This window comes from Ascidiella aspersa, chromosome 1, assembly GCF_963924565.1.
Source record: "Ascidiella aspersa chromosome 1, kaAscAspe10.2, whole genome shotgun sequence".
NCBI lineage: Eukaryota > Metazoa > Chordata > Ascidiacea > Phlebobranchia > Ascidiidae > Ascidiella > Ascidiella aspersa.
The window spans coordinates 3,721,105-3,744,400 of NC_139447.1; the positions used below are offsets into that span (position 1 = coordinate 3,721,105).

The following is a 23,296-nucleotide window of genomic DNA, read 5'->3' on the forward strand; positions in this document are numbered from 1 at the left end:
TGGCAGGATAAGGATAAGGTATGACGTACCTGCGTAATGTAGCCATTTGCAACGATAAAAAATATTTTATGCAGTTTTTGGCGTCCACTAACCCGTACCCTAACCGAAGTAAATAGCTTCAGTACGCATTCCGTCATATCTTATCGTGCCTTGACATGTTTGAGATATACCTAACATTTGGTCAAGGTTATTTTCGTTTAAAAGCACTACATTTTCCGTTCAAAAATATTACAATTTTGCAATTATTCGGCAAACATAAATATATAAACATCGCCTACTTTATCACTGAGTGTTAACAGCGTAGTTCCACAATTTCCTAAACAATTTAATTTGTTAAATATCAACATTTCAGTTTTACCGTAATGATTGCACAATTTGTAAACATATGGTCCAGTGCTTGCAGCTTTAGCACACCAACGGCATTATAATATTTATTCTTAGCCTCGATATAAGATGTTAAAAATATTCTACACAAGCCGTTAAAATTATCTGAGATAAGTGTTTATAAAAACAGTGTTTGTAAAGTCAAATATCCTATAAAAGCCGAAAAACTTTATTACGCTTTGAAACTCTATCGACCCGGTAAATGTCAAAAAGTAGTAAATCATGCTTTTCACGCATGAATGGTTTATCTTGTTTACGTATTCCTTGAAAATTTCTGCAAGTGTTTTTTATTCCTAGTTTATAATTTAAACGCTGACTACCGTAAACAGCTTATCAATTTGTCAACTATAACCATTGATTTATACATAAAACAGCGTAGTTGGAGTAATTTTCCAAATAAACCGCAAGTTGTCCTTGTTTCAGCTTTGATTTGCTGTTTGTTCATGGACTTTGAACCTTTAATTTGACTCGTCCAAATTAGACTCTGATCCGTGCCACATAACAAATAAAGACAAAGAAGTGAAGTGTTTGCACTATTTGTCCCTTGCTTCTTGTACGTTGTTGCTTTTCTTCTTTTATAAACTACAACTCACCCTACTTTCAACTGAAATGAGCATATATGCTCCATTTTGATTGACTGGTAATTTTTTTAAGTAGTGCCTTATGTATTTTTTAAAGTCGCTTGCAACCAAACACCTTAGAAAGGGAAGAACCATTCTACCCACAACTGTAAATCGGGATTCAATATCTTTTGATGAAGCCGTAGATCTTGGAGCTGACATAAGTTTAGTTATTGAGGACAGCAGTTTACGCCGAAGTGCAAAAGGTAAAGTTTCTTATTATACTGTATTTTGGTCATAAAATGTTCAATTAAAACTGATATTAAAAGGTAATGTCAAAAGTGCTTAAACATGGTAGCAACATAATCTAAATATTTTTTTGTATTTTAATTGATTTACATATTAAACATTCTTTAAAAATATTGAACGCATACATGCATACGAAGTAGGTATCATTTTGAACATTGCGAATAACTCTTTATTCATTTTCAACATCATGTCGATTTTTATATTTTTGTACATCTTACTACAACCTCAACATTATCCTCAGTTTAAATACCCCTTACTTTATCCTAAATTATTTTAATTTATTAAAAAAAATAATAGCGTTGGGATAGTAATAAGATTTTTTTTAAACCATTTGTTACCGATTAAACTTCTGATTTATACTGTTTTTATTTTGGAGCTATATTCAAAAAGTCAAGGGATCTAATTTTAGGTCTTTAAAAAACAATATACCTCTGGTAGTTTTATTGGCGTTAGGAATCATTTTATTTTATTCTTAAAATCATTTTTAAACTACTCGCGCCCCCACATAAGCATAAAATGAAGTGTTTCTAGTAAACATACACTGATGGTTCCAGGAGTCATTGTCAAAACATTATGAAAATGTATTTCATTGGTTGATTTGCCAAAATGTTTGGAAAAAAAATTTCATCAGTTATATTGCCAAAACTTTCGGGGGCAAAAAAACAAACAATATATTTTCTTTGAACTCCTTAAATGACTTTGAATTTATTTCATAAAAATTGTGGAATAAACAGCTGTACAATGTTCAATCAAGCACAAATATCCTGTTTTTACTTAGAATAACAAACTATATAGTTACTTCGGCGCTCTTTCACTATTGTACGTAAAAATTAATAAAAAAAAAAAATTCTTCAAATGCCGCATACCACAACACATATTGTTTACGTTAGGGTGCGGGTTAGTATTTGGTTGAGGGTGGGTCAAGTTATTATTAATAATAAACATAATATTACTTGACCCACCCTCACCCAAACGCTAACCCGCACCCTAACCCAAACAATATGCGTTGTGGTATGCGGTATTATGATTTTTTTTTTTTGCATAACTTTTCACGTACAATAGTGAAAGAGCGCCGTTACTTCTTCTAGTATATTGAATGACACAAAAACATTGATTAGGAAATGCTTACAATTGTTACATTATAACATGATCTAAACAATTTTAGTTTATTTCCTTTTCCATTCGATAGCGACGCATGTTTATATTTTAATCCAGGTATGCCGAGATCTGGCCACGATGGTGTTATGCAAGAGCTAAAGTTAAAAGACAGAGAGGAACGAGCTAAACTTGTGATATGGCGACAACCAATCAGAACACTGTATTATTTTATCATCGAGTTTAGCATCAAAATACATCAATTAATTTTCAAGTTCGTAAATCAAAATATTTTTTCGTGGCCATATGCAAGTTTTTAGAAAACTAATATAAACGGCTTTTTTGTTTTTTTAGTTTAATGAAGAGAAAAAGTTCGCTTTTTGTTTTGTTGCTTTGTTTCATCGCTGTTGGAATGTATTACCTTGAAGGACCTCACACTGACGTAAGTATTTTAACCTAATTTGTGTTAAGCTACAAATTGTAGTTGTTAGTTTGCTTTATCCAGTAATATTTTGTATCTGACTGGTCTAACTATTTGGTTTTAAAAAATAAAGATGTTTTGTAACAAGAAAAGTTATTTTTATCAGAACATAAAATCTAAATTATATATACATGTTGAATTTGTCCTTTATAATGAGATTCTCAAGTCTTAATCACTAACTCTTTTATTCAATCGCAAAACAAAATGTTTTACTTGAAATTATTTATTTTTGTTTGCAAACCAAATAAGTGTGGCTGTTTTACACATTATAAAAATCGTATCACTTTTTAAACTAAAATCTACGACTGACATCGTACAAACTGTAGAATTTTTCTCCTCAGTATGTCAAACAGTGGAATAAGCAACTGGCCTGGTGTGGATATTGGGTGGGTCTTGGCATTCTTTCTTCAGTGGGCCTTGGCACCGGACTGCATACATTCCTCTTGTACCTGGGACCACACATCGCTGCTGTTACGTTAGCCGCTTTTGAGTGCATGTCTGTTGACTTTCCGGAACCTCCTTATCCAGACCAGTAAGAAAATTGTGAACAAAATTACACAATATTGGCTTGTTTTTTTCTTGCGCATTAAGAGATGCTGCATTAAGACTATTGGCAAATTTAGTTTGAAGCATATTTTTGTCTGGCGTAGGTTCTTGCTGTCAGGCATAATATCAATTTAAACAGGCATTTCGTATACATATTTGTAAATGGCTGTAATTGTCTAATTCTAAACCGGGTAATCAGGTGGTGCTATGTAAAGCCAAATTGTATTGATTTTCAACATGCTATTGTACAACCGTGCCTCATCAGGTCAAAGTAGAAAACAATGATTTTTTTACAGTATTTTGTATACAGTGTCAGTAACCATAATGTGATCTTGAAAAGTTGAAATGTAGGAATAGAAATACAATAGGCAGTTTACCAAAAGGGCCATAATAATTTTTTTGGCAAGCGTTTTTATATATTTTTAGAATAGTTTGTCCGGATCAGATGGAAGACTCAATGAGTATTTGGTCAATTATTGCTAAAGTGCGACTGGAAGCGTTTATGTGGGTAAGTTTCCTTTTTATTTCTATGTTGTCAAAGGATCAACAAAATCTTATCAACACATCTATAAAAAAAGTGTTTTAATTTTGAAATTGGTCAATTATATAAGATTTTGATTTTTTACTAAAATTTTAAACCTTGTTCAATTGTTAAACAATAAAAGATCAAAAGAGTAAAATTGGAAAACAAATGTAATGTTTTTAATCATTTTTACATCACATTTATTTTTTTGACTTTAGAAAATTCGTAAAAGTCTAACTAACTGGTGCTTATTCAAGAAACTGATAGTGCCTATTACTAAGGCGAAATATATGTTTCTGTAATATTTTAAGAAATGATTTTATGTTTTTTACCTTTTTTTGTAAACAGTCTTAACATCATCTGATGCGAAAGAAAGAATGTTTCTTTTGCATTTTTTTTGTCTGCGGAGATTCCTTACTTTCGAAAGTGTTTCAGCTTATTGCTGACTGGACTGTAAATTATTTACATCAATAGTTGTATTTCAGTGCTAAATCTACTTTTGTTTATTGTGACTTTACGATAATTTTTAGTGGATACAACACAGTGGCAAATAAATTTCAATTTTTGTATTTTGTCAAATCCATAAAATTAATTTTGAATCCGAATCCATAACTTCTTGAGTTTTGTTGTTCACTTTCTTGCTAAACATACATTTATCTATTTATTCAATGGCAGGGAGCCGGTACAGCGATTGGTGAGCTTCCTCCCTATTTTATGGCAAGAGCGGCGACCTTGTCTGGAATCGACCCGGACGATGAAGATTACGAAGAAGCGGCGCAAATGTTCGAGGAAGAATCTGCCGATGATCAGAGCTTTAGCACCAGAGTTAAGCTGGGCATGAAGAGACTTGTGCAGAAAGTTGGCTTCTTTGGAATTTTACTCTGCGCTTCGGTGTGTGTCAACTTTTGTTTAACTTTTTGTAAATTTAACCAGGGCTGCGGTGTCAGTTAAAAGGTAACCCTAGCCCGGCCACAGTCAAATGTGTCATTTCTTGAGTGTGGCTTAGACTCCACAGCCTGTATTTTCGAGTCCCTAGTTAGGTTTCAGCAAAACAAACTGACTTCCGTGTTCCGAATCCGACTCTGCATTCCTGAGTTTAACCACACAAAAGTTAAATGGTATTATGTCAGCTTTTTTGCAACTTTATTGAAACACTGCTATAAATAAATTCGCCATGCAACATCATGGAAGTTTTGAAAAGCTTTTGAAAGTGATTTTAAACTACTAATTTTATTCGTATTTAACCATTGTTATGCTACAACAACCCTATATTTATTATAAATGAGCAGTAATACAGTATGTAATAAAATTATCTAGAGGTTCAGAGGCCAGAATTTTTGTATTTGATAATAATTGGATATTGTATATATGTTGAAACTATATTTCTATGTACAAATTTACATGTCAAACATGCTTTAAGAAATTAAAATAAAGGGTTGCGTTTATCAGATTTAAGGTAAACAAAGTTTTATCTTGCTGAGCTTGTTATGTATCTTGCATCTTGAAGGTGATTTTTGCCTTACACAAAACTAAATTTAAAACAACATGGTATAAACATATTGCTCTGTTGGTAAACTTAACTGGAATTATTAAATTCTGTAACACTTTTTGCTGTTTTAGATCCCCAATCCTCTTTTTGACCTTGCTGGCATTACATGCGGTCATTTCCTGGTTCCATTTTGGACATTTTTTGGCGCAACTCTGATCGGCAAAGCAGTTATCAAGATGCACATACAGAAAATCTTCATTGTCATGACATTCAGCAAACATCATGTTGAAATGCTTGTCGACCTCCTTGGGTGAGCTTCCGTATTTTTGGTAAATGCAAATAAACACAAAAATAAGGGTAAAGATTCAAAACTGTTGCCGCATCTATACATCTGTAATTATATTGCACTGAAAGCTAATATGCGTTTTAACGATTTCCTGTCTTTTAAAAGGCGCTAAGGTTACCAACAGGATACATCTTTTATAAAGTATGGTCTACAATTGAAAACAAATTTAATTAAAATACGCCATGTCGGTTTTTGCAATTTCTTTTGTGTTATGTGAGTGTGATGCATTTAGAACAATGTTGACTAGCAGTTATACTTACAGTTATTAAAATACTTTTAAGGCGTTATTTTGTTCTTGGCATACCCAATCAAGCAACCCTGCATCAGATCTTATCATTTTTGGTTCGTTCTTAGGCTTCGTTTATTGACTTCGTTTATTTTTCTTAGGGGAATCAGGTGGCACTATATAAAGACAAATTTTATTGAATTGTCGACAATTTTTCGCATAACTGTGCTTCATTAGATCAAAGTGGAAATCGAATAAATACGGCCATTTACGAAGCTAATTTTCTATATTAATTTCATTCATGTCTTATATATTGTGACACAGGTATATCCCACTGATTGGCGGTCCACTCCAAGTTCCATTTAAAGAATTTCTCGCCAAACAAAAGGAGAACTTCCACCATAAACCAGGAGCGCAAGTTCCCGCTGTTAGTATATTGCCTAATTTTTGTGTACACCGTTTTATATCACTTCGTATTCAGTTAAGTTGGTTTCTACAACCTGAGCTAAAGATGACTGCTGTTAGCAAAACTTTGTTTTATAAAAACTCGCAGAAACTTACTAAACATATTGAAGATAAAACCTCCAGCTATACGCAACCCTATTTTCATAAACCAACCAGATACTGAAATTTGTATGGCTTAAGTGTCAAATTGCCTTCAGTTATAAATGGCTTTAAATTCCAGTAACTGTCGGATGAGACGTAAACCAGCAACTGAAAGGTACATATACATATACAGAAGGGCGTATCTTTATGGAATCCAAAACCACTAGCAGCAGGTTTCTGCTTGTCGATCACTCTTCCGCTGATGCGTATATAAACAATAAAACTAAAAGTTTAAAAACCAGAGTAAAATCAGGATCAGACATAAAAAATCTTGATTTTACTCTGTTTTGAAACTTTGAGTTTTGTTGTTTATATACATACAGTATACACAATGTGTGTTCTGTGATCAAGCCCTTCTAAAGTTGTACTGCCCAACGATAACGGCAACCATTAAACAGTAGCAGTACACAAGATGCCTTCGTAAAGGCTTACCGAAAGGCTGGCCTTGCTCGCATTATAATCCTGATTAGGTTGACTGGTTTCGCTAAGCCTTTACGAAGGCATATTATACAGACCTGAACCATTCAGTGGTTCTTAACCCTTTTTCTTTCGTGGCCTATTTTCGTTGTACAAACATTCTGTGGCCCAATAATTAATCTTTTATGAAAAAAACGAACTATAAAATAGGTTTAAACAAGAAAACAGCAGAACATATTTCAAAACAAATCAACCGTGCAGCAGTGAGATACTTGCTGCTGAACAATAAATTTACATTTCATTTATATTTTTTCCAATTCCTCCTTAAGCCATTATTCCTGTAAAATTAGGTATAGTTGCACAAATAAAACTAATTTTTTCAATAAATCTAGCTTTCTTAAATTGATCTGTGGCCCTCCTCAAAATGTTTCGATGGCCCACTGGCTGAGAACCGCTGCGTTAAACGTTTTACTTCTCTATTTACCAGTGTTGTAATGACTTAAGTCAGTGACTAGACTTAGTGCACTTAAGTCACTGTTTTGAAATGACTTGACTTGACTGAAGTCTTTTGGACAAATAAATTGGGTTCAAATGAAGTGTTTTCCTAAAGTATTTTTGAATAATATTGAGCTATTTATCCTAATTTTTGCACATAAAACAATTTGCGTGCTATATGTTGCGTTTGGACGTGACTTTAAGTTGGCTTGCTCTAATTAAGTTGGCTTGCTCTAATACTTGACTGGGACTTGACTTGCGCAACTGATGACTTGGACTGGGACTTGACTTGTTCTTTATTAAAAAAGACTTGACTTGGACAGTTATTTCACAAAGGACATGGCCGGGACTTAAGATTTTTCAAAATGACTTTTTTACAACACTGCGATTAATACATGCGAACTTTTTTATCCCATTCAGTCTGAAAGCTGGCTGGCGTGGTTCTTTGAGAAGCTCATCATCATAATGGTTCTCTACTTCGTGATTTCGATCGTCAACTCGATGGCGCAGACTTACATGGCCCGCAAGCAGAAAGCCCTACGAGACACGAAACAGACCAAGTAGAGCCGGTTGCACTTCAGGTAATGCAGCTGACACTTTAAAGCTGTTCATTCCTCTGCCAAAACAAACAAAAAATACTAAAAATTATTTATTCTTGATAATGAATTGCAAAGTTATAAAGGTTGAGTAGATCGATATCATCTTGATTTAGACGTTTCAAAACGAACTGGTATCATCTTTAGATAATGCAATTCATTATTAAGCTACATTACAGATGCGAGTCCGGCTCTGGCACTACAGCCTGTATTTCACCCATTTACGTAACTAAAATAACGTGGATATTAAGCAATCCTCTAAAAGAGGTGTCATTTAACTAATCCACCCACAATACACGGGAAATATTTCACCATTTGCTATTAAACTTTTACAATTTACAGTTGGCTGCCTTATCAGTTCCGAAATTTGGTACTGCGCACGTTGGACTCGGGACTCGGGACTTGGGTAGTTTTACGTGGTCTTACTCGAGTCCCGAATTCGACTCCCGTTTAGTGTGCGATTTCGGCGAACTGAGTCCGGCTCCGACTCTACAGCCTGTATTTCATCCATTTACTTAACTAAAATAACGCGGATGTTAAGCCATCCACTTATAGATGTGTCGTATAACTGATCCACCCACATTGCACGGTTGGAAAATATTCCACTGTTTGCTATTAAACTTTTAAAATTTACAGTTGGCTGCCTTATTAGTTACGAAATTTTGTAATGCACACGTCAGACTCGGGACTCTAGTTTTCTTACTCGAGTCACGAGTCCGACTCCAGCAAAACAAACCGACTCCGTCAAGTCCCAAATCCGACTCCGACTCCGCAACCCTGCTTTAAAGCTGTTCATTCCCGTAACAAAAAACTCTACCCTTCAGGTTAAATGGACAAAACTTTAGGCCCGGATACATTACAGACTTACGTACGCGTAATGTTTTCGTGTTGTACAATCGACCAAGAATAGTGCTTCCTAAACTGTGGATCATGTAGCTGGTTGGCCCTGTGTTATTTTTTAGTTACCAACTTTTGTCTATTGCTTGGTAATGATTTGTGAAGTAGGTCGACATCATTTTGATTAAGACGTTTCGATACGAGCTTGTACCATCTTCATTTAATGTGACTGAGATGTAATTCAAGCATCACTTATAATAGCTGGGACGAAATCGTTATAATTCTGAATTTCTATATTCGGAGCATTAATTAAACTTGGAATAATATACCTAAGAACGCTATACAACATTAAAGTGTTGCAAACCGCAGCTCAATAACCACCTTATTTTTCCGTCACGCAGAATTCCTTTTCTCCAGCAGCTGTTCAACAGAGCAGAAAGAGATTTGCAGGGATCTCCTATTCTATTTGCTAATTGTTTTCTATTTATGCTTCACTTTTCGTGTGTGTGTTGGTGCCAGTGGTTCTGGACCCTTTGTAAGCTCCAACGGCCAATTGCCGTCAATCCTGTCTTGTTTTAACCGCGCCTTGGCCGTGTGGAGTTTTTATGCGCCCGTGTCGAAAGTTGTGTGTTTTACTGAAGGAAGTAGCAAGTCTGCTCAACTTCGACTATACTTGTCAATGTCCAAGATTCCGTTGTTTTGTAAGTCAAAACGACCCTAAAAAGTACAATTGTAATCTGTTATGTTTCGATCGCCAATCCTTGTGGAAAAATGTTTTGTTGAAATTTCTTCGAAAAGAGATCAGAAGACATTCTGCTGCTTTTCTACGGGTCTGTGCAAGGTATTGTGTTGTCGTAACGTGTGAGTGTTAAATACGACCTCGAATAGGAACAAAGTAATATGCTGTCGCGTCTCTGTTTTATTTTAGGTCAAAATCAGTATTCTAGCGTTTAGTTTTGAAACGACTGTTTCAACTGAAGCCTAATCATCGCGAAATACCTGCATGGTCTATAAATTATTTTTTTGTTGAAGACCAGGTTGACCTTTGGCATTAAAGTCTTAGTGGACTTACAACCGCCCAGAAGGCAAGAAGCAAAAAACACAATGCCAGACATTGGCTTGGTATACATTTTAATCGTTAAAGTCGCTCACCTAACAACAAACAGTATTTTTAAAACAGGCCCCGACAGGAGTTCCAAAGCCAAAAGTAGATCGACATCATTTGGAGCATTAACTCATGATGAAAAAACTCGTATCAAACGTCTTCATCAAAATCATGTCAATCTACTCGACCTTTTTGGCTTTGCAATTCATTATCGAGGTCCTAAAATGATTAACCGTTAATAAAATGCAACAAAAAATCCTAAAATTGCCTGTGCTCACAAACAAGTTACCTATTGTCAATGTTACAACACTACTGGTACAACAAAAACGATATATATTTCTGTAACGTTCGATTTACAAGCGACGAAAAAGTTCAATACGAAAACTCGGCAACACAGTATAGTTGTAAGCTGGGAACAACTGTTTCCATATTTGAAGAGCGAAGAAAAGCTTCCAGCAAGCTTGTTTATGATCGCAGGATTACCATAAAACACGCTAGTTTATGCAAAGGATAATAGCAAACAAATTTACAGCATAGGCCTATGTACTGTAGCGTCTGGGGTCATTTAAGATGTTTTATTGAGTATTTCAGACGTTTATTTGAGTTGTGTTCGTTTCCAAATTCATTGTTTAATCCTAACGATTTTTCATAAAATTAAACGGGTTCGCCATTTTCATATTCTTCGATCTGTAGTGAAAAAATTTAGTTATCATTAAAAGGCCTTTATAAGATACATTTCGAACTATTGTGGCGAATACCTATTTGGCAATTTAGTAACCTATATATAGCCTACAACATGGCAGCGTAGCATATAGGGCAGAACCAACTGGTCAAAAGAGTTGATTTTTTTAGACCTGCTTTTTTATTATCAACAGCAGTGTTGTTATTTACGAAATATGACTAATATTTACTCAGCATATATCCCACAAAGTGTTTTGCTAAAAGTTAGTGTGGTCTTGCCCGATAATCCCCTCTTGGTAAACTCTTTTGGCCTCAGTGTGTTACAATAAATATTAAGCCGAAACTACAGCAGTCGCAATTGCAGCGATAAACAAAGCACTTGATCTGGACGAACAATACGATTGTGTGTAAAATATATAAACATGTCTGTTCAACGAATGTCCCAGTTCTGAAAATAAGTTCGTCCGGTACTTATTACTTTTATCGGACGTTTTGGCAACATATGTAGGATGCCTTCATCAGGGAATACATTCAAAGCAGATAATCATGTCTTTTCAACAAATGACTTCTGAAAAAAAGTTCTTTCAAGGAACACATTCGAAGGCTTCCTGGATAGGTAGCCAAAACGTCGAATAAAACAAAGAAGTACCAGAAGACCTTTTTTTTCAGTACATGTGTTATTGCTAAAGTTGGTTCTGAAAAGAAGTTATCCCAGTACTGATTTTTCATCAGGGGATGAAGGCATTCTACTTATTTGCTTTCAAGCTTGATGAAGGCATCCTGGATAGGTAGCCGAAACGTCGAATAAAATAAAGAAGTACTAGAAGACCTTTTTTTCAGTATATACTGTGCCTGCTAGCAACAGCATATTTAGGAATACGTTCACGGTCGTTATTGCTATAGTTGGTACAACAGACGGTTGAGGTCAGGGGTCACAGAATCGTGCAATCCTTCTTCTCGATGTAGGGATTGATCTTGGAGTCGATGCCGATTATCAGAGGGTCCTCCACCATTCTTCCGTTGATAAACTCCATCACGACTTTGCAGCCTTCAGACGTCTGCAAAATGCAGTGTTGTAAACAGGCGATCTTTAAATGACGTAAGTCCCAGTCAAGTCTTTTTGAATAAATAAAAAGTCCCAGTCCAAGTCAAGTCATTTTTAGAGCAAGTTAACTTCAAGTCAAGTTTTGTCGCAAACTAGAACGTTAACTATTAGAACTGTTGAACCCATTCGATTATGAGCATTAACTCACCTAAAAAATATGAAAAGCGCAACATACATCAAACAAGTAAATTAGGATAAATAGCTCAATTTTATAACAAAAAATACTTAATGAAAACACTTCATTTCAACCCAAGTCATTTGTCCCAAAGACTAAGTCAAGTCAAGTCTTTTGTCGGAAACACTTAAATCAAGTCATTGAAGTCATTACAACACTTGCAAGATGTTCTTGAACATTTAAAAGTTGGCATTTATATTGATGGTGTTTATTTCAGATGTCCTATAAAATCAGATCGGAGCCTTAGACCTCTAATTGCCGACTACTAGTTGTAGGCCTACTGTTAACTTGTTTAGTTTTTTCATACAGAAGGTAGCTGAATTGAAGGATACCGAAAGTCCAGCTGGATATTTTCTAAATGCTCATTCAGCTTTTGAGTTTTTGCTGGTGCTCAATTTGTGCGCGACACGGTAACACGGATATTTCGTGGATAATGTACAGTGTGGTAAAGGTCATTATCAGCAAATATTGCCACAGGTATAACAGAACGGGCGCGGGTTTATGATTAATTTATGAATGGTTGGGTGTGTAATGTACACCAGCGTAAGACGAGAAAGAACGTAAATGTCAGCGAGCTACGACGGTGCAAATTAACTCAGCTGCCGATGATTAAAAGTGTAATAATAAATTGCATTTAAAAATGAGTTTCAATTCGACAACTTTCTGTGTAAACCTCTGCAGCTTCTTACAAAACCACGTAAATAACGCATTTCACAAACTACGCGAACTATACGTAGGCTATACACAACCCATATAATCAAAATGATGTGACAGGTTTTCTTTCGTGGCGGTTACAAAGCAATTTAAACTTTTTGTATTTTAAACAAGTCAAATTGAATTGACTTGATTTTAGTTATTTTACAAGTGACTTGACTGTGGCTTAAGTCATTTCAAAATGCAACACTAGTCAATTATCCTTATATAGAAGGTCAACTGATTTTAGTTGGTTTCGACGCGGCTAAACGATGTTCCTCACCAACCGACAACTTTTAGACTCTTGTTAGGACGAGTGTTTCATGGCATGCGATCAAACATAACCGTTTTATGATAGGTCTGGTCGTTTATCGATTGCGAAGCGTCAATTTGCTATCCCTAAAAAATGTCGTAGCGGTGCTGAATCTCTTGAAGCATCTCCAGCCTAAATCCCACTCCAGCTGAGCGCAGTTCGCGGGCCTAATCTGGTTTTAATCGATTGAAAATCAAGCGCCCGCAATCACTTTGCGACGCGGATTACTTTTGTTGTGCGAAGTGGGCAGGCTTATCGATTTGCCGCGGACGATTTAGCCGAGAAGCGCCTTGAAGAGATGCACGAACCAACGAACGATTATCGAACATTTCATCAGTTTCCCGTTTTTCGCCATTCTATTGACATTATCTGACGGTTGGCCACGGCTGATTTCTTTTTGTGGCGTGGATCAGGCGGGTATGTTTTGCTTTACTCAAATAGTAACGATTTATTTTTCTACTCTCAAACGTAACGATTGTTTGATTTATGTTCTCTCAACTTCGGTTTAACTGAACTTCTATGTAACATTTTCTTGAAACGTGGTACAAAAATGGACGAAATCTAGTGGGAGAGCTATGCGTTTTTTTCCTATATGAGTTAAATAAAATAACATGTTAGGAAATGTATAAAGTACGCTAGGTTTTAAACAAAGTAGACTGTAGTCGTATTTTAACAATTTACCCCCCAAAAAACTACTCGTTACATTTAGCCTACAACAAATTACATATTTTGCCTCGCAAAACGGAAATCCATCTGAGAATAATACACGACTAAAATAAAAATCGAAATTAAATTTTTTTAGACAACTATCTCAAAAACAACAACAAGAAAGTTTTAGGACAAATATCTCAAAAAAACAAAAAATTACCCCCAAAAAACAACAACAACAACAAAGTTTTAGGACAAATATATCGAAAAAAACCAAAAAAAAAAAACGATGAATTGTAACAAAAGACAATAGCCACGCCCGGCAATCAGCATACAACTCACCTTGGTTCGATCCAGTAAGCTTTCCTTCTTGAGCTGGTCAACGTATTGCTGGAGTTGCTCCGGGGTCAAAAGGTCAAGGGGGTCCTCCTCTGGTTCCTCTTGTGGTGGTGGAGGAGGAGCGTCCATTTCTTCGATTGAGCCTTGGCAGGATATTCAGCAGTTTGTATGATCAGAAACGACCGTCCGCTTTGTACAAATCGCTATTTTACTTTGATAACAGCATTCGTTTTAAGCCTATAATAAACCTGAAAATAAAGGGAATATTATAGTGAAACACAGGTTGAAGCGCAACTGCAGTCAAACCCACTACAGTGCAATATAGTGGTCTCTCAACGTTTTATTAACCGATTCCAATTTAGTTGAACTGAAATCAGCATATACCTGTGAGTTTGTTTTCAGATAAGTAATACTTGAACTAAATAACACAAGCGATTGAATATGCTTAAATTATACACAACAAGTCTATATAGTTTTTTTTATTTGTTTTACCATTTTTATTACTCTTAATAAAATACCTAAAACTGCAGGAATAGGTCAGTGTAGAGGAACGACGCATGTCTGTTTGTGCTTGTAATTATAGCGTGTTCGCCTGGTAAAGTGTTAAATATTTCACCTAGATACTCATTTCCTTTCGTGGCCGTTCTGGCAAATCTATCCGACATTCGACTCAGCTAATCTCCATCGCAGTAGCTCTTGTGCTATATAGTGTCACGCTGCTGTTGGATTAAACTCTACAGTCAACTGATGCATGCCTTACTTGCGAGACCCGTTTTTACTGCGCTGTAACTGTAAGCTCTTTTATTGAAAGCGAGCTATGCTAAATTATGTGAATGTAGAATAAATTTATAAGCGACCTGACAGTATGCACTTTGAAATGCTATGACAGTTTGTTAGGTTTCAATTTAGTGGAGTTCAGATAGCACGGTGGTCATGTCTCACCTGTTGAAATATACATCAGTGATGGCGACCCCATAAAGGGTTTACGCGACCCACATGGGTAACGGTAACTTTTCTAAACGCAGCAACGACCTGTTTTCAGAAAAAAACGTATGAACTAAAAAAACAAACAAACAAATGTATCAATAAGATCTCGCTAGGCACAAAAAAGACAATTCAAGATTTAAGATAGGTCTAGGCTATTGAAATAGCAGAGACAATACATTGTAACATTCGCTGCATATAACACTTGCATGGCTTTATCCCAACCACACCTGAAGAACCAATAAGACGAAAGCCCTTACATACCAACGATGCATATGTACCACAGATTAGGAAAAAAAGCTACACGGCTAAAGCACTTCTCACACTGCTGTGGATACGAATTAAGCTCTTCCAAAGTATAATACAGGGTTCACAGGCTTGGTGCGACCCTAAGCTATTCTAAGCCCAGAGGGACTTATTGCTCTTGGTCGGATTAATTGAGGGTTTAAGTAGAGATGAGTAAAAAAGCAATTTTCATTCTTTATAAGCTCATGTTCAAATTGATGAAACACAATGGGTATGGAATACAGTTACCTAAGTAAGTTTAGCCCTGCCAAAGGTTTTACCTTACAGAAAAGTTTTTTATTTAATGCCATTGTTTTTTCAAGACGAAAAACTTTTATTAATATAAGCATTAACCGTTTGCAAACTAGTACTTCCTATCGCAACCGGCTTTTTAATATCACTCGTTATAACCAAATAACCCATTTGTGACTTGTACGCAAACCTGATTTATTATGGGCTATTGTGACAAGTTGACTGTTTGAGTTTCTTCGACTAGGACTGAGCTGCGCTTTAATGACTATCTTCGCAGCAAACGTTACCTAAATCCATGTCAAATTGACGTTTTACTACCCATTTCCGATCGTTACATTTAGCTTTACAACGAATTACTTATTTTGCCCCGGATAGCAGACAAATCTATATATGAGAATATCACATACGGCTAACGGACAAATCTATCGGAGAATGCCACTTGTATGAACAAACTAAATGTGTAAATTATGAAGACATCTCCTCGCCCTTACACGTAAATCACGACAATGACTTCAAATGAGAGCAAAAAATCTTGAGGCTTTCCTGTGCTGATGATGCCTCATTTTGTGACGAAATAAATCTCTTTAAAATGACTAGAACTTATAAATAAATGACTTGACCAAGATAGGAAAGTCTAAAAGGGATATTTGCATCTCATATGAAATGCTAGGTTTAACGATATTGGGAGCAAGCCAAAACAGTTTTTCAGATCAGCTGGGGTGAAAAGCAAAACCAAAATGAAAAAACAAAACAAATTCATCAAATCCCTAAAATACATTAAAAAACATTTGGTTTGTTAGGCTACGTACAGAGCGATCCAGTTTAACGGCGTTAACACGTCGCGTATGGAAAACAAAATTGGTGCTGTAGGCATTTGCTCCTTACCCCTTTTCTATTTTTAGAATTGAAATTCACGATTTCGGAAAACGTGAAACGTTAGGACGACTCTTCGCTCAGCAGTCTTTCTCTCAAAGCAAAACGCTCCTCATACCAATATCAAAGCCCATACAGAAGTAGGTATCATTCTGAACGTTTCAAAAACTTTATTTATTTTTAACACCAGTTGTTAAAAATGAATAAAGAGTTGTCCGAAAAGTTTCAAAATGCTACCTACTTTTGTATGGGCTTCGATATTCTTATTACGTCTTACTACAACCTACAACCATTTTATGCTTCAAAGCTCCACATACTGCAAAGTTCTTTAAACAGCTTAAACGACGAGACAACGCTTCTCAAGAACATTGAATAGCTATTGTATTAAAACCAGATAAGAAGACACGCGCTGGCCTCTAACATCACCGAGTTTAACCGGACAAACAGTTAGCAACGGGCAGTCCCCGAAAGACAGACATTCGGTCAAACGACGACCGTTATCCCGTCTCTTTTAATCTAAGCAAAAAGCACTCACTCGATTGATTGGTTCGCAATTCTACAGGTGGAGAAGATGTAGCGATCGACCTGCCAGTTTTGAAGCAGAGCCAAATCGTGATGAATTTATCACTTCTCCGACAGGTTTGAACAATTGCTATTCGCTTTCAGGCAGTACTGTAAACTGCCTGTATGAAACCAAACGCTATTAAACCTACAAAATCTCGTCCTATAATTTCAATGGCGAAATAAACTTATTTACGTTGCTTTAAAAAAAATTACCACCACACTAAGACTTGCTTATATTTTATATGAAAAATAAAAAGTGCTGAAATGTTCTGATGTTTTGTTTTATGGCGAATGTTAATATATTTTTTATTTTTATTTTTTTAATATTCATAAAATATAAGCAAGTCTTATTGTGGTGGTATTTTTAAAAAAAAGCTACGTAAGTATGTTTACTTCGCCGTTGAAATTATAGCTTGAGATTTTGTAGGTTGACTATCTTTTGTTGTTCTTTAACCAGGGGTTCTTAACCTTTTTTGTATGTTTTACCCTTTTAACAAAGATAAATATTAGATTTACCCCTATTATATAAAATGGTGCTCATTTATGTTAAAACGAAAATAACAAATTACATCAGATATATTCAATGCGACGGCTGCCCTTGCTTTTTGGCAACGAGTTGTTAAATGTCCGGTAAATTGGCAGATAATGCTCAACGAATAACAGATTCATCATGAAGTCGGTTTCGTGCTCAATATTCGATAGTCAGCAATGCATAGAACCGCATTTGCATGGGTTAGTTGAAGAAAACGAAGCCAGAATATTCAGGGCTTGAATACATATCCTTTGATTTAACCCCTTAAACGAGGAAATTTTCACCTACGCTAAATTTACCCCAGGTTAAGAAGGCTTGTTTAAACCGACCGCAAAGGTTTGCCCGCGCCAAGGCAATATTCGAGGTTAAACCAAACGCTGTTCGCGGTCGCCCGATGAATGAAGCCCGTTGACGTGCGCATATTCTATTGTGAATAAAACATGGGCATCTTGCGGCAACTGTTGGGTTTTCAACCCCCCTGCTGTTTATCGCCTCGCAGCGATCGGCTGTTTTTTTGGCAATCTATTTAACTCACCTCTTCAGGGTGAATGACACTGAAAACTCGGAGAAGCTTAAAGTAGGCGATTTGAATATGTTGCCGAAACCTAGACTAACAATTAGAAATACCAGAGGAGCCACTATGTCTTGTATCAACAGTTTAATAACAGAGTCCATTATGGCGTGGGCACGCTTTAAACTCTCGATATTTTATATAGAACACAGATGTCAAATAATAGTTTTAGATTGGAACTGACAGGTCGTTAGTACTTATCTGATAATACGGAGTCAGTGCCTACACCATTTACTATCACCGTTTGTTTTTAGAAAATTTTACGTGTTAAATATCTAAGGTAACTACATTTGCTAGCTCTCTAGCAACAATCAGCTTAATAACCTAAATAAGTTAACCTTTGCCCGTTCCGGTCACACTTAAAATAGTGGCAATAATGTTTATTTAACCAAAGTAATCTCTGACTCTGACTCTGACTCAAAAATGCGCACATTTTTAAAGTCATTTTAAACTGTTTTTGCACATTTCCAAGTGCACATTCAACGTCGTCCCCTGTTGCAAATGGAGACACAAGCTTCAATGCGCTGTCCGTCCTTTGACGTTGACAAACGGTGCTGCATCACGGCTAGGCTCTGTTAAAGCACTTGTTCTACCGCAGAGCTACTACGTCATATGGCGGAAACTTATCTTGCTGTTTTTCGTTTGCGTGGTAGCAGCCGGCCAGGCGTAAGGTAGGCTGTGTTTTGTTAGTAAGTGCAAAATAACAACGGTGGCTGTCACGCAGTGTTGAAATGACCTTAATGACTGGGAACTTGACTTGTTATTTAGTCAAATGACTTGACTGGGAATTTTCAAATGACTTGTTTACAACACTGCCGCCGCGACTGTCTGTGTGACCGCTCTAATGACAGTTCCACCTGGTTACCAGCAATTCACCACGATTCCAACAACACATCAGTAGTTGGGCGTCTATAAAGTACACCGCTAGTTCGAAGCCGCGTTAACGCCTTCCGCATTTTTAATAACCGTTCCCCAGACATTTTGTTTCCGTAAGCCTTTGTGACGTCACATTCCTATGGGTGTCACGCTCCGACAGGCGCATCAACTATTCTGATTCGTTTGTACAAAAGTGTTCGCTGTGAAGCAAAGAAGCTTCGTTGAAAATACAGATGAAAAATTCATACCTTTTCGTAACCGCGTTTCGAACACGCAATATTGCTTTTTACCGCTACAACCGCCTATCTAGATCTACCACTTTCACTTTGCCACAATTCCAATTGAACAAAGCAACTTCAATGCGGCACAGCCCAGAAAGTTGGTTTAAGCCGCGGAACGGCATATTACGCCACAGCAAACATTCGACTGGGATTCCAGCACGTCAAGCTGTACATAACATCGCTGGTTACGTCAAAGCCATTATTTGCGGCCACTATGAGCTTGTTGTTACTGAGAATGAGGTGACTCTGGAATTTTGTTTAAAGCAATGTGGCACGCTGCTGAGTGACGTAGCCTTAGGGCAAATTTTAGGGCAAACAATTTGTACTTTTTTGTTTAGCTTTTGCTTATATGAACTGCCGTATCGAATACAAATAAATATGCCAGCAAACCGTTTCGAGCAGCAACTGACTGAGTTTTAACGCAATACTCAAAATCCATTCAAAGAGCAAATACAAAATGGCTAAAAGTAGTAAAACTCCATTAATAATTATTGCAAAGTAATAATAGGCATGACCCCTGTGGCCCCCTGGCTACGCCTATGGCTGCTGAATTGTCGTTAGTGATGTTAATGAAATTATCGATGAACAGTCGCAGGTCAGGGGATGCCATGCCCTTATACCAGGCGTTCTTAAACTGGGGTCAATGGACCACTTGGGAGTCCTATTTGAAATATTAGTGCATTTAAAAGGTTATAATTTTTTTTAAGAAGAGAGTTTAATTTAAAATAAAACGGTTTTGCACCGAATGTATTTACATTTCACTTTTTTGGACTGAAATAAGCAGATTTCTGAAGTCTATTTGCAATTACTAAAATTTCTCAGCTCCCCACAAAACAAAAATTAGCCCCCGACAATGACTAATGCAAAACAAGAGTGTAAAAGGGTCATGATCTTCGTCTATGAACTCCAAATAAAGATTTACATAAAGTCGTTAACCCAAATAAAAACGATATATTTTTTACTTGATTGTTTGAAATGACTCGTTCCAAAAAAAGTTGGCTTGCTTTTACTACTTTCTGTTTTATAACATGGGGGCAATTAAGAGAAATTAATTTGTTTTTGTAATGCCAAGTGAAACTTTGGTAAATTATTAAAAAGAAAACTGACAAAAGAAGTCCTATAGTCAATTCATTGGTCGACGTCACGCCAGTATTCCCCAGTAAAACTCCATTCCTGTTGCAAAGACGAAACGGCATTTTACTATTTCAAAAACACTTTTACATCATTCTTTCTCGAACGAAACTGCGCTCTTTGTTTGTCGCCGACCGCTAGTAGCAAAAGCTTTGGCTGAAAATTAGACCGCCGTAAAGTTTTACAACATTAAAGTTAGGCAAACTACTGTAACTTCTGACAGCGATGTCTGCCGCAAAACCAACCCATGCGAAAAACAGTCAGTTACTGTCCTATTCATCCATAAAAACCCAAGTTAACCTTTTCAGCTGACTAAAATCAGTTTTAACGCAGAAATATCAGTGCAAAAAAAGGACTGTTCGTGCCTTTGGGAACAGATAAATTTTGTTTTTGGGATCATATGCCCTATATTTACATCCATGGGTGACCTTCACAGAAAATACTGGTCACGCCTTCTTAACTCTTTTCTTGTAGTAAAGCCATTGACCGAGACGGGGAAGCGAGCATTTTTTGCACAATGTGCGTGAAAAGTGCACGCGAGAATGTACAAAAATATTTCAGATTGTGCGCGCAATTTAAAATGCCTTCAGAAATGTGCGCAATTTTTTTTTCAGAATGTCCGTACACGTTCAATAGTACAATGTCCGCACATTTGAGATAGGTAAAGCGGACACAATTCCAACTCCAACACCAACCCCCACCCCAAACCCAACACCAACATCAACACCAACTCCAACATCAACACCAACACCAACACCAACTCCAACTCCAACACCAACACCAACTTCAACTCCAACCCCAACTCCATTTCTAAAGGCATTTTAAAATGTGCGCACATTTTTTGCACATTTTGGTGCTCATTTTCTGTTTTTTTTTTGTTTCAGCTATAAGCATAACCTCACTAAAATTACATTTACTTTTGACTGCCTCGATGCGTTGTCCGAGTCAGATTATCATTAAATAGTCGCTCAACTTAAGAATCCAATTATAAGCCAGGCGATTAGGGATGCTGTATTACTATAAAGGCAGAATTGCACAAATGATCTAAATAAACATTTTGGCATTGTACCAATGGTTGCAAATCGCTTCAAAAAACCTCAGCTCAACGGGAACAAAGGAGGGTACGTGATTGTCATGAATTATTCACCATAACGCCTACTAAGACTGTACATAACACCGTTCGCACATATGAAAAACAAATAAGCGAACAAGTTAAAACTTATAAGGGTATTGCATTTATTTGAAAGGCCTGTTTGAAGTTTTCTTCGATTATATTGTGCAAACCCTGCCGTGTGTACAGTTAGCAAGACCAGACGGTATACAAATTGCGCTAGATTTAATAAGGCTGAACGTTGTGGTATATTTGGCACTTAGATAAAAACAAACAGCTACATTTTTAACCATACATATTACCTATATACACCGAAAGATACCACTGCATTCTGGTAAAAAACACACCTTGAAGGTTGTGTATAAAATAGCACCAATGCCTTTTTTTGAAACCAAACTTAAAACTTCGTGTTTATCGTTCGGCACAGTTTTTTTTTTTAATTATGTCCGCTAACGTTTCTAAAGACAACAATCGTATTGCGAGAAAAATGTGACAACAAAAAATCATACTTAGAAGAAGCGAAAAGTGCATATGAAAATGAAGAAAGCAGAACGTTAAATAGCGATTTGAAAAACTTTTACGCCCCCAGTTGTAAAACAAAGTGTGCTGCAAGTTGTTTTCTGGAGTCTTAGTCAGCAAGAACTATAATGTACATTTGACCTCACTCGAAAGGAGAAGTTAATCTTTACCAAGGGTTCTTAAATTGGGGTCTATAGACCCCTTGTGGGTAGGTGAACTAGTGTTAGGGGGTCCATGAAGGCCTAACTGAAATATTAGTGTATACCTTGAAAAACAAATTAATTTTTGAAAGAAAATTATATGAAGTAAAAATGCTTTGGTGCCTTCTCCTTTAATGGAATTTATTTGGTTTTGCATTTGTTGGACTAAAAACAGCAGGTTTTTGAAATCGTTTCATGATATTAATTTGTGACAATATCTCAAAAAATTTCATGCCGACCCTGATCTACGCGACCCAAACAAATTGTTCGATGGGTCCGCGTTAAAAAAAGTTTGAGAACCCCTGCTCTATATGGTAAACGCGGTGATCAAAGTGCAGTGTTTGATTTTTCCAGTTTGAAATCGAGTTTATAGGAGAGTGGAGTGCTTAACACAAAAAAAGCACATAATGTCAGAAAGCAGAATGGCTTGCGGCGCTCAAACAGTTCCTCTGTGGAATGTAGAAAGCTACATCTTGGTTGTTCCAATTTCGATCTCGTCGTTTTCCTCGTAGGGTGGCGCCGCTGGGCCTTGGCTTGACAAGTCACTACTGCTGGGGTACTTTGGGGCCGGTTCCAGAACGTGGGGCTCGTAGGGCTGGAAACTGACATTGGTGATCTGCGGAGGTCGAACGGGTTAATTTGACGTCGATTTTGGGATTTTGTCAGAGTTCTATACGCCGTTAATCGAATTAATGTTTTGCATTTTTGTAAGCGAGTAGTCTCTCTAGCCGTTTTTCAAAGCATGCCGTGCAAGTTTGTGTTAGTTTGAAAAGTAACCTATTCTATAACAAAATATTTTCTTCTTCTTAAATAGGCCTACGTCTAAGCCTGCGAAGCTTTAATACACAATTTTCACGAGCCAACTGATGGCATTTAGCCCTTTAGTTATTTTATTAGAGTTGGACTCCGATTATACCAATCTTTGTAAATGGTCGTATTTGTTTAATTCTGAATAGGGTAATCTGGTGGCATTGTATAAAGACAAATTGTATTAAATTCTCGACTAGCTTTCGCACAACCGTGCTTATCAGGTCAAGCATTTGTATTTTCTAAAATCATTTTCGATTTTCTTCTTTGGCCTGATGAAGCACGGTCAATACACTTTTTCTTTATATAGCGCCACCGGATTACCCTATTCCGATTATGAC

At 36.6% G+C, this 23,296-nt stretch overlaps 2 protein-coding genes across 2 annotated transcripts; one reads left to right on the forward strand and one right to left on the reverse strand.

The window, feature by feature from the left end:
* The first annotated feature begins 978 nt into the window (after positions 1 to 978).
* Positions 979 to 9,530, forward strand: LOC146166602 (vacuole membrane protein 1-like). Its single transcript, XM_083380393.1, has 10 exons — positions 979 to 1,210; positions 2,469 to 2,622; positions 2,703 to 2,790; positions 3,171 to 3,361; positions 3,802 to 3,883; positions 4,574 to 4,789; positions 5,519 to 5,697; positions 6,284 to 6,386; positions 7,898 to 8,058; positions 9,312 to 9,530. The coding sequence occupies exons 1-9, from the start codon at positions 1,048 to 1,050 to the stop codon at positions 8,039 to 8,041; spliced, it is 1,320 nt and encodes a 439-aa protein (XP_083236519.1). The 5' UTR covers positions 979 to 1,047; the 3' UTR covers positions 8,042 to 8,058; positions 9,312 to 9,530.
* A 1,332-nt stretch (positions 9,531 to 10,862) lies between these two features.
* LOC146166603 (guanine nucleotide-binding protein subunit gamma-1-like) lies at positions 10,863 to 14,210 on the reverse strand. The gene is made up of 2 exons (XM_083389139.1): positions 13,973 to 14,210; positions 10,863 to 11,754 (listed from the first exon to the last, which is right to left on the reverse strand). Exons 1-2 carry the CDS (start codon positions 14,096 to 14,098, stop codon positions 11,629 to 11,631), a joined length of 252 nt encoding a protein of 83 aa, XP_083245265.1. The 5' UTR covers positions 14,099 to 14,210; the 3' UTR covers positions 10,863 to 11,628.
* Positions 14,211 to 23,296: the final 9,086 nt, after the last annotated feature.

What these genes read in the sequence shown, in the direction of transcription:
- LOC146166602 (XM_083380393.1), top strand. Translation starts at nt 1,048, where the DNA reads ATGTATTTTTTAAAGTCGCTTGCAACCAAACACCTTAGAAAGGGAAGA. An exon ending in TTTACGCCGAAGTGCAAAAG is followed by an intron (nt 1,211 to 2,468) that starts GTAAAGTTTCTT and finishes ATTTTAATCCAG; the next exon opens with GTATGCCGAGATCTGGCCAC. An exon ending in CAGGAGCGCAAGTTCCCGCT is followed by an intron (nt 6,387 to 7,897) that starts GTTAGTATATTG and finishes TATCCCATTCAG; the next exon opens with TCTGAAAGCTGGCTGGCGTG.
- LOC146166603 (XM_083389139.1), bottom strand. Translation starts at nt 14,098, where the DNA reads ATGGACGCTCCTCCTCCACCACCACAAGAGGAACCAGAGGAGGACCCC. An exon ending in GCTTACTGGATCGAACCAAG is followed by an intron (nt 11,755 to 13,972) that starts GTGAGTTGTATG and finishes TGCATTTTGCAG; the next exon opens with ACGTCTGAAGGCTGCAAAGT.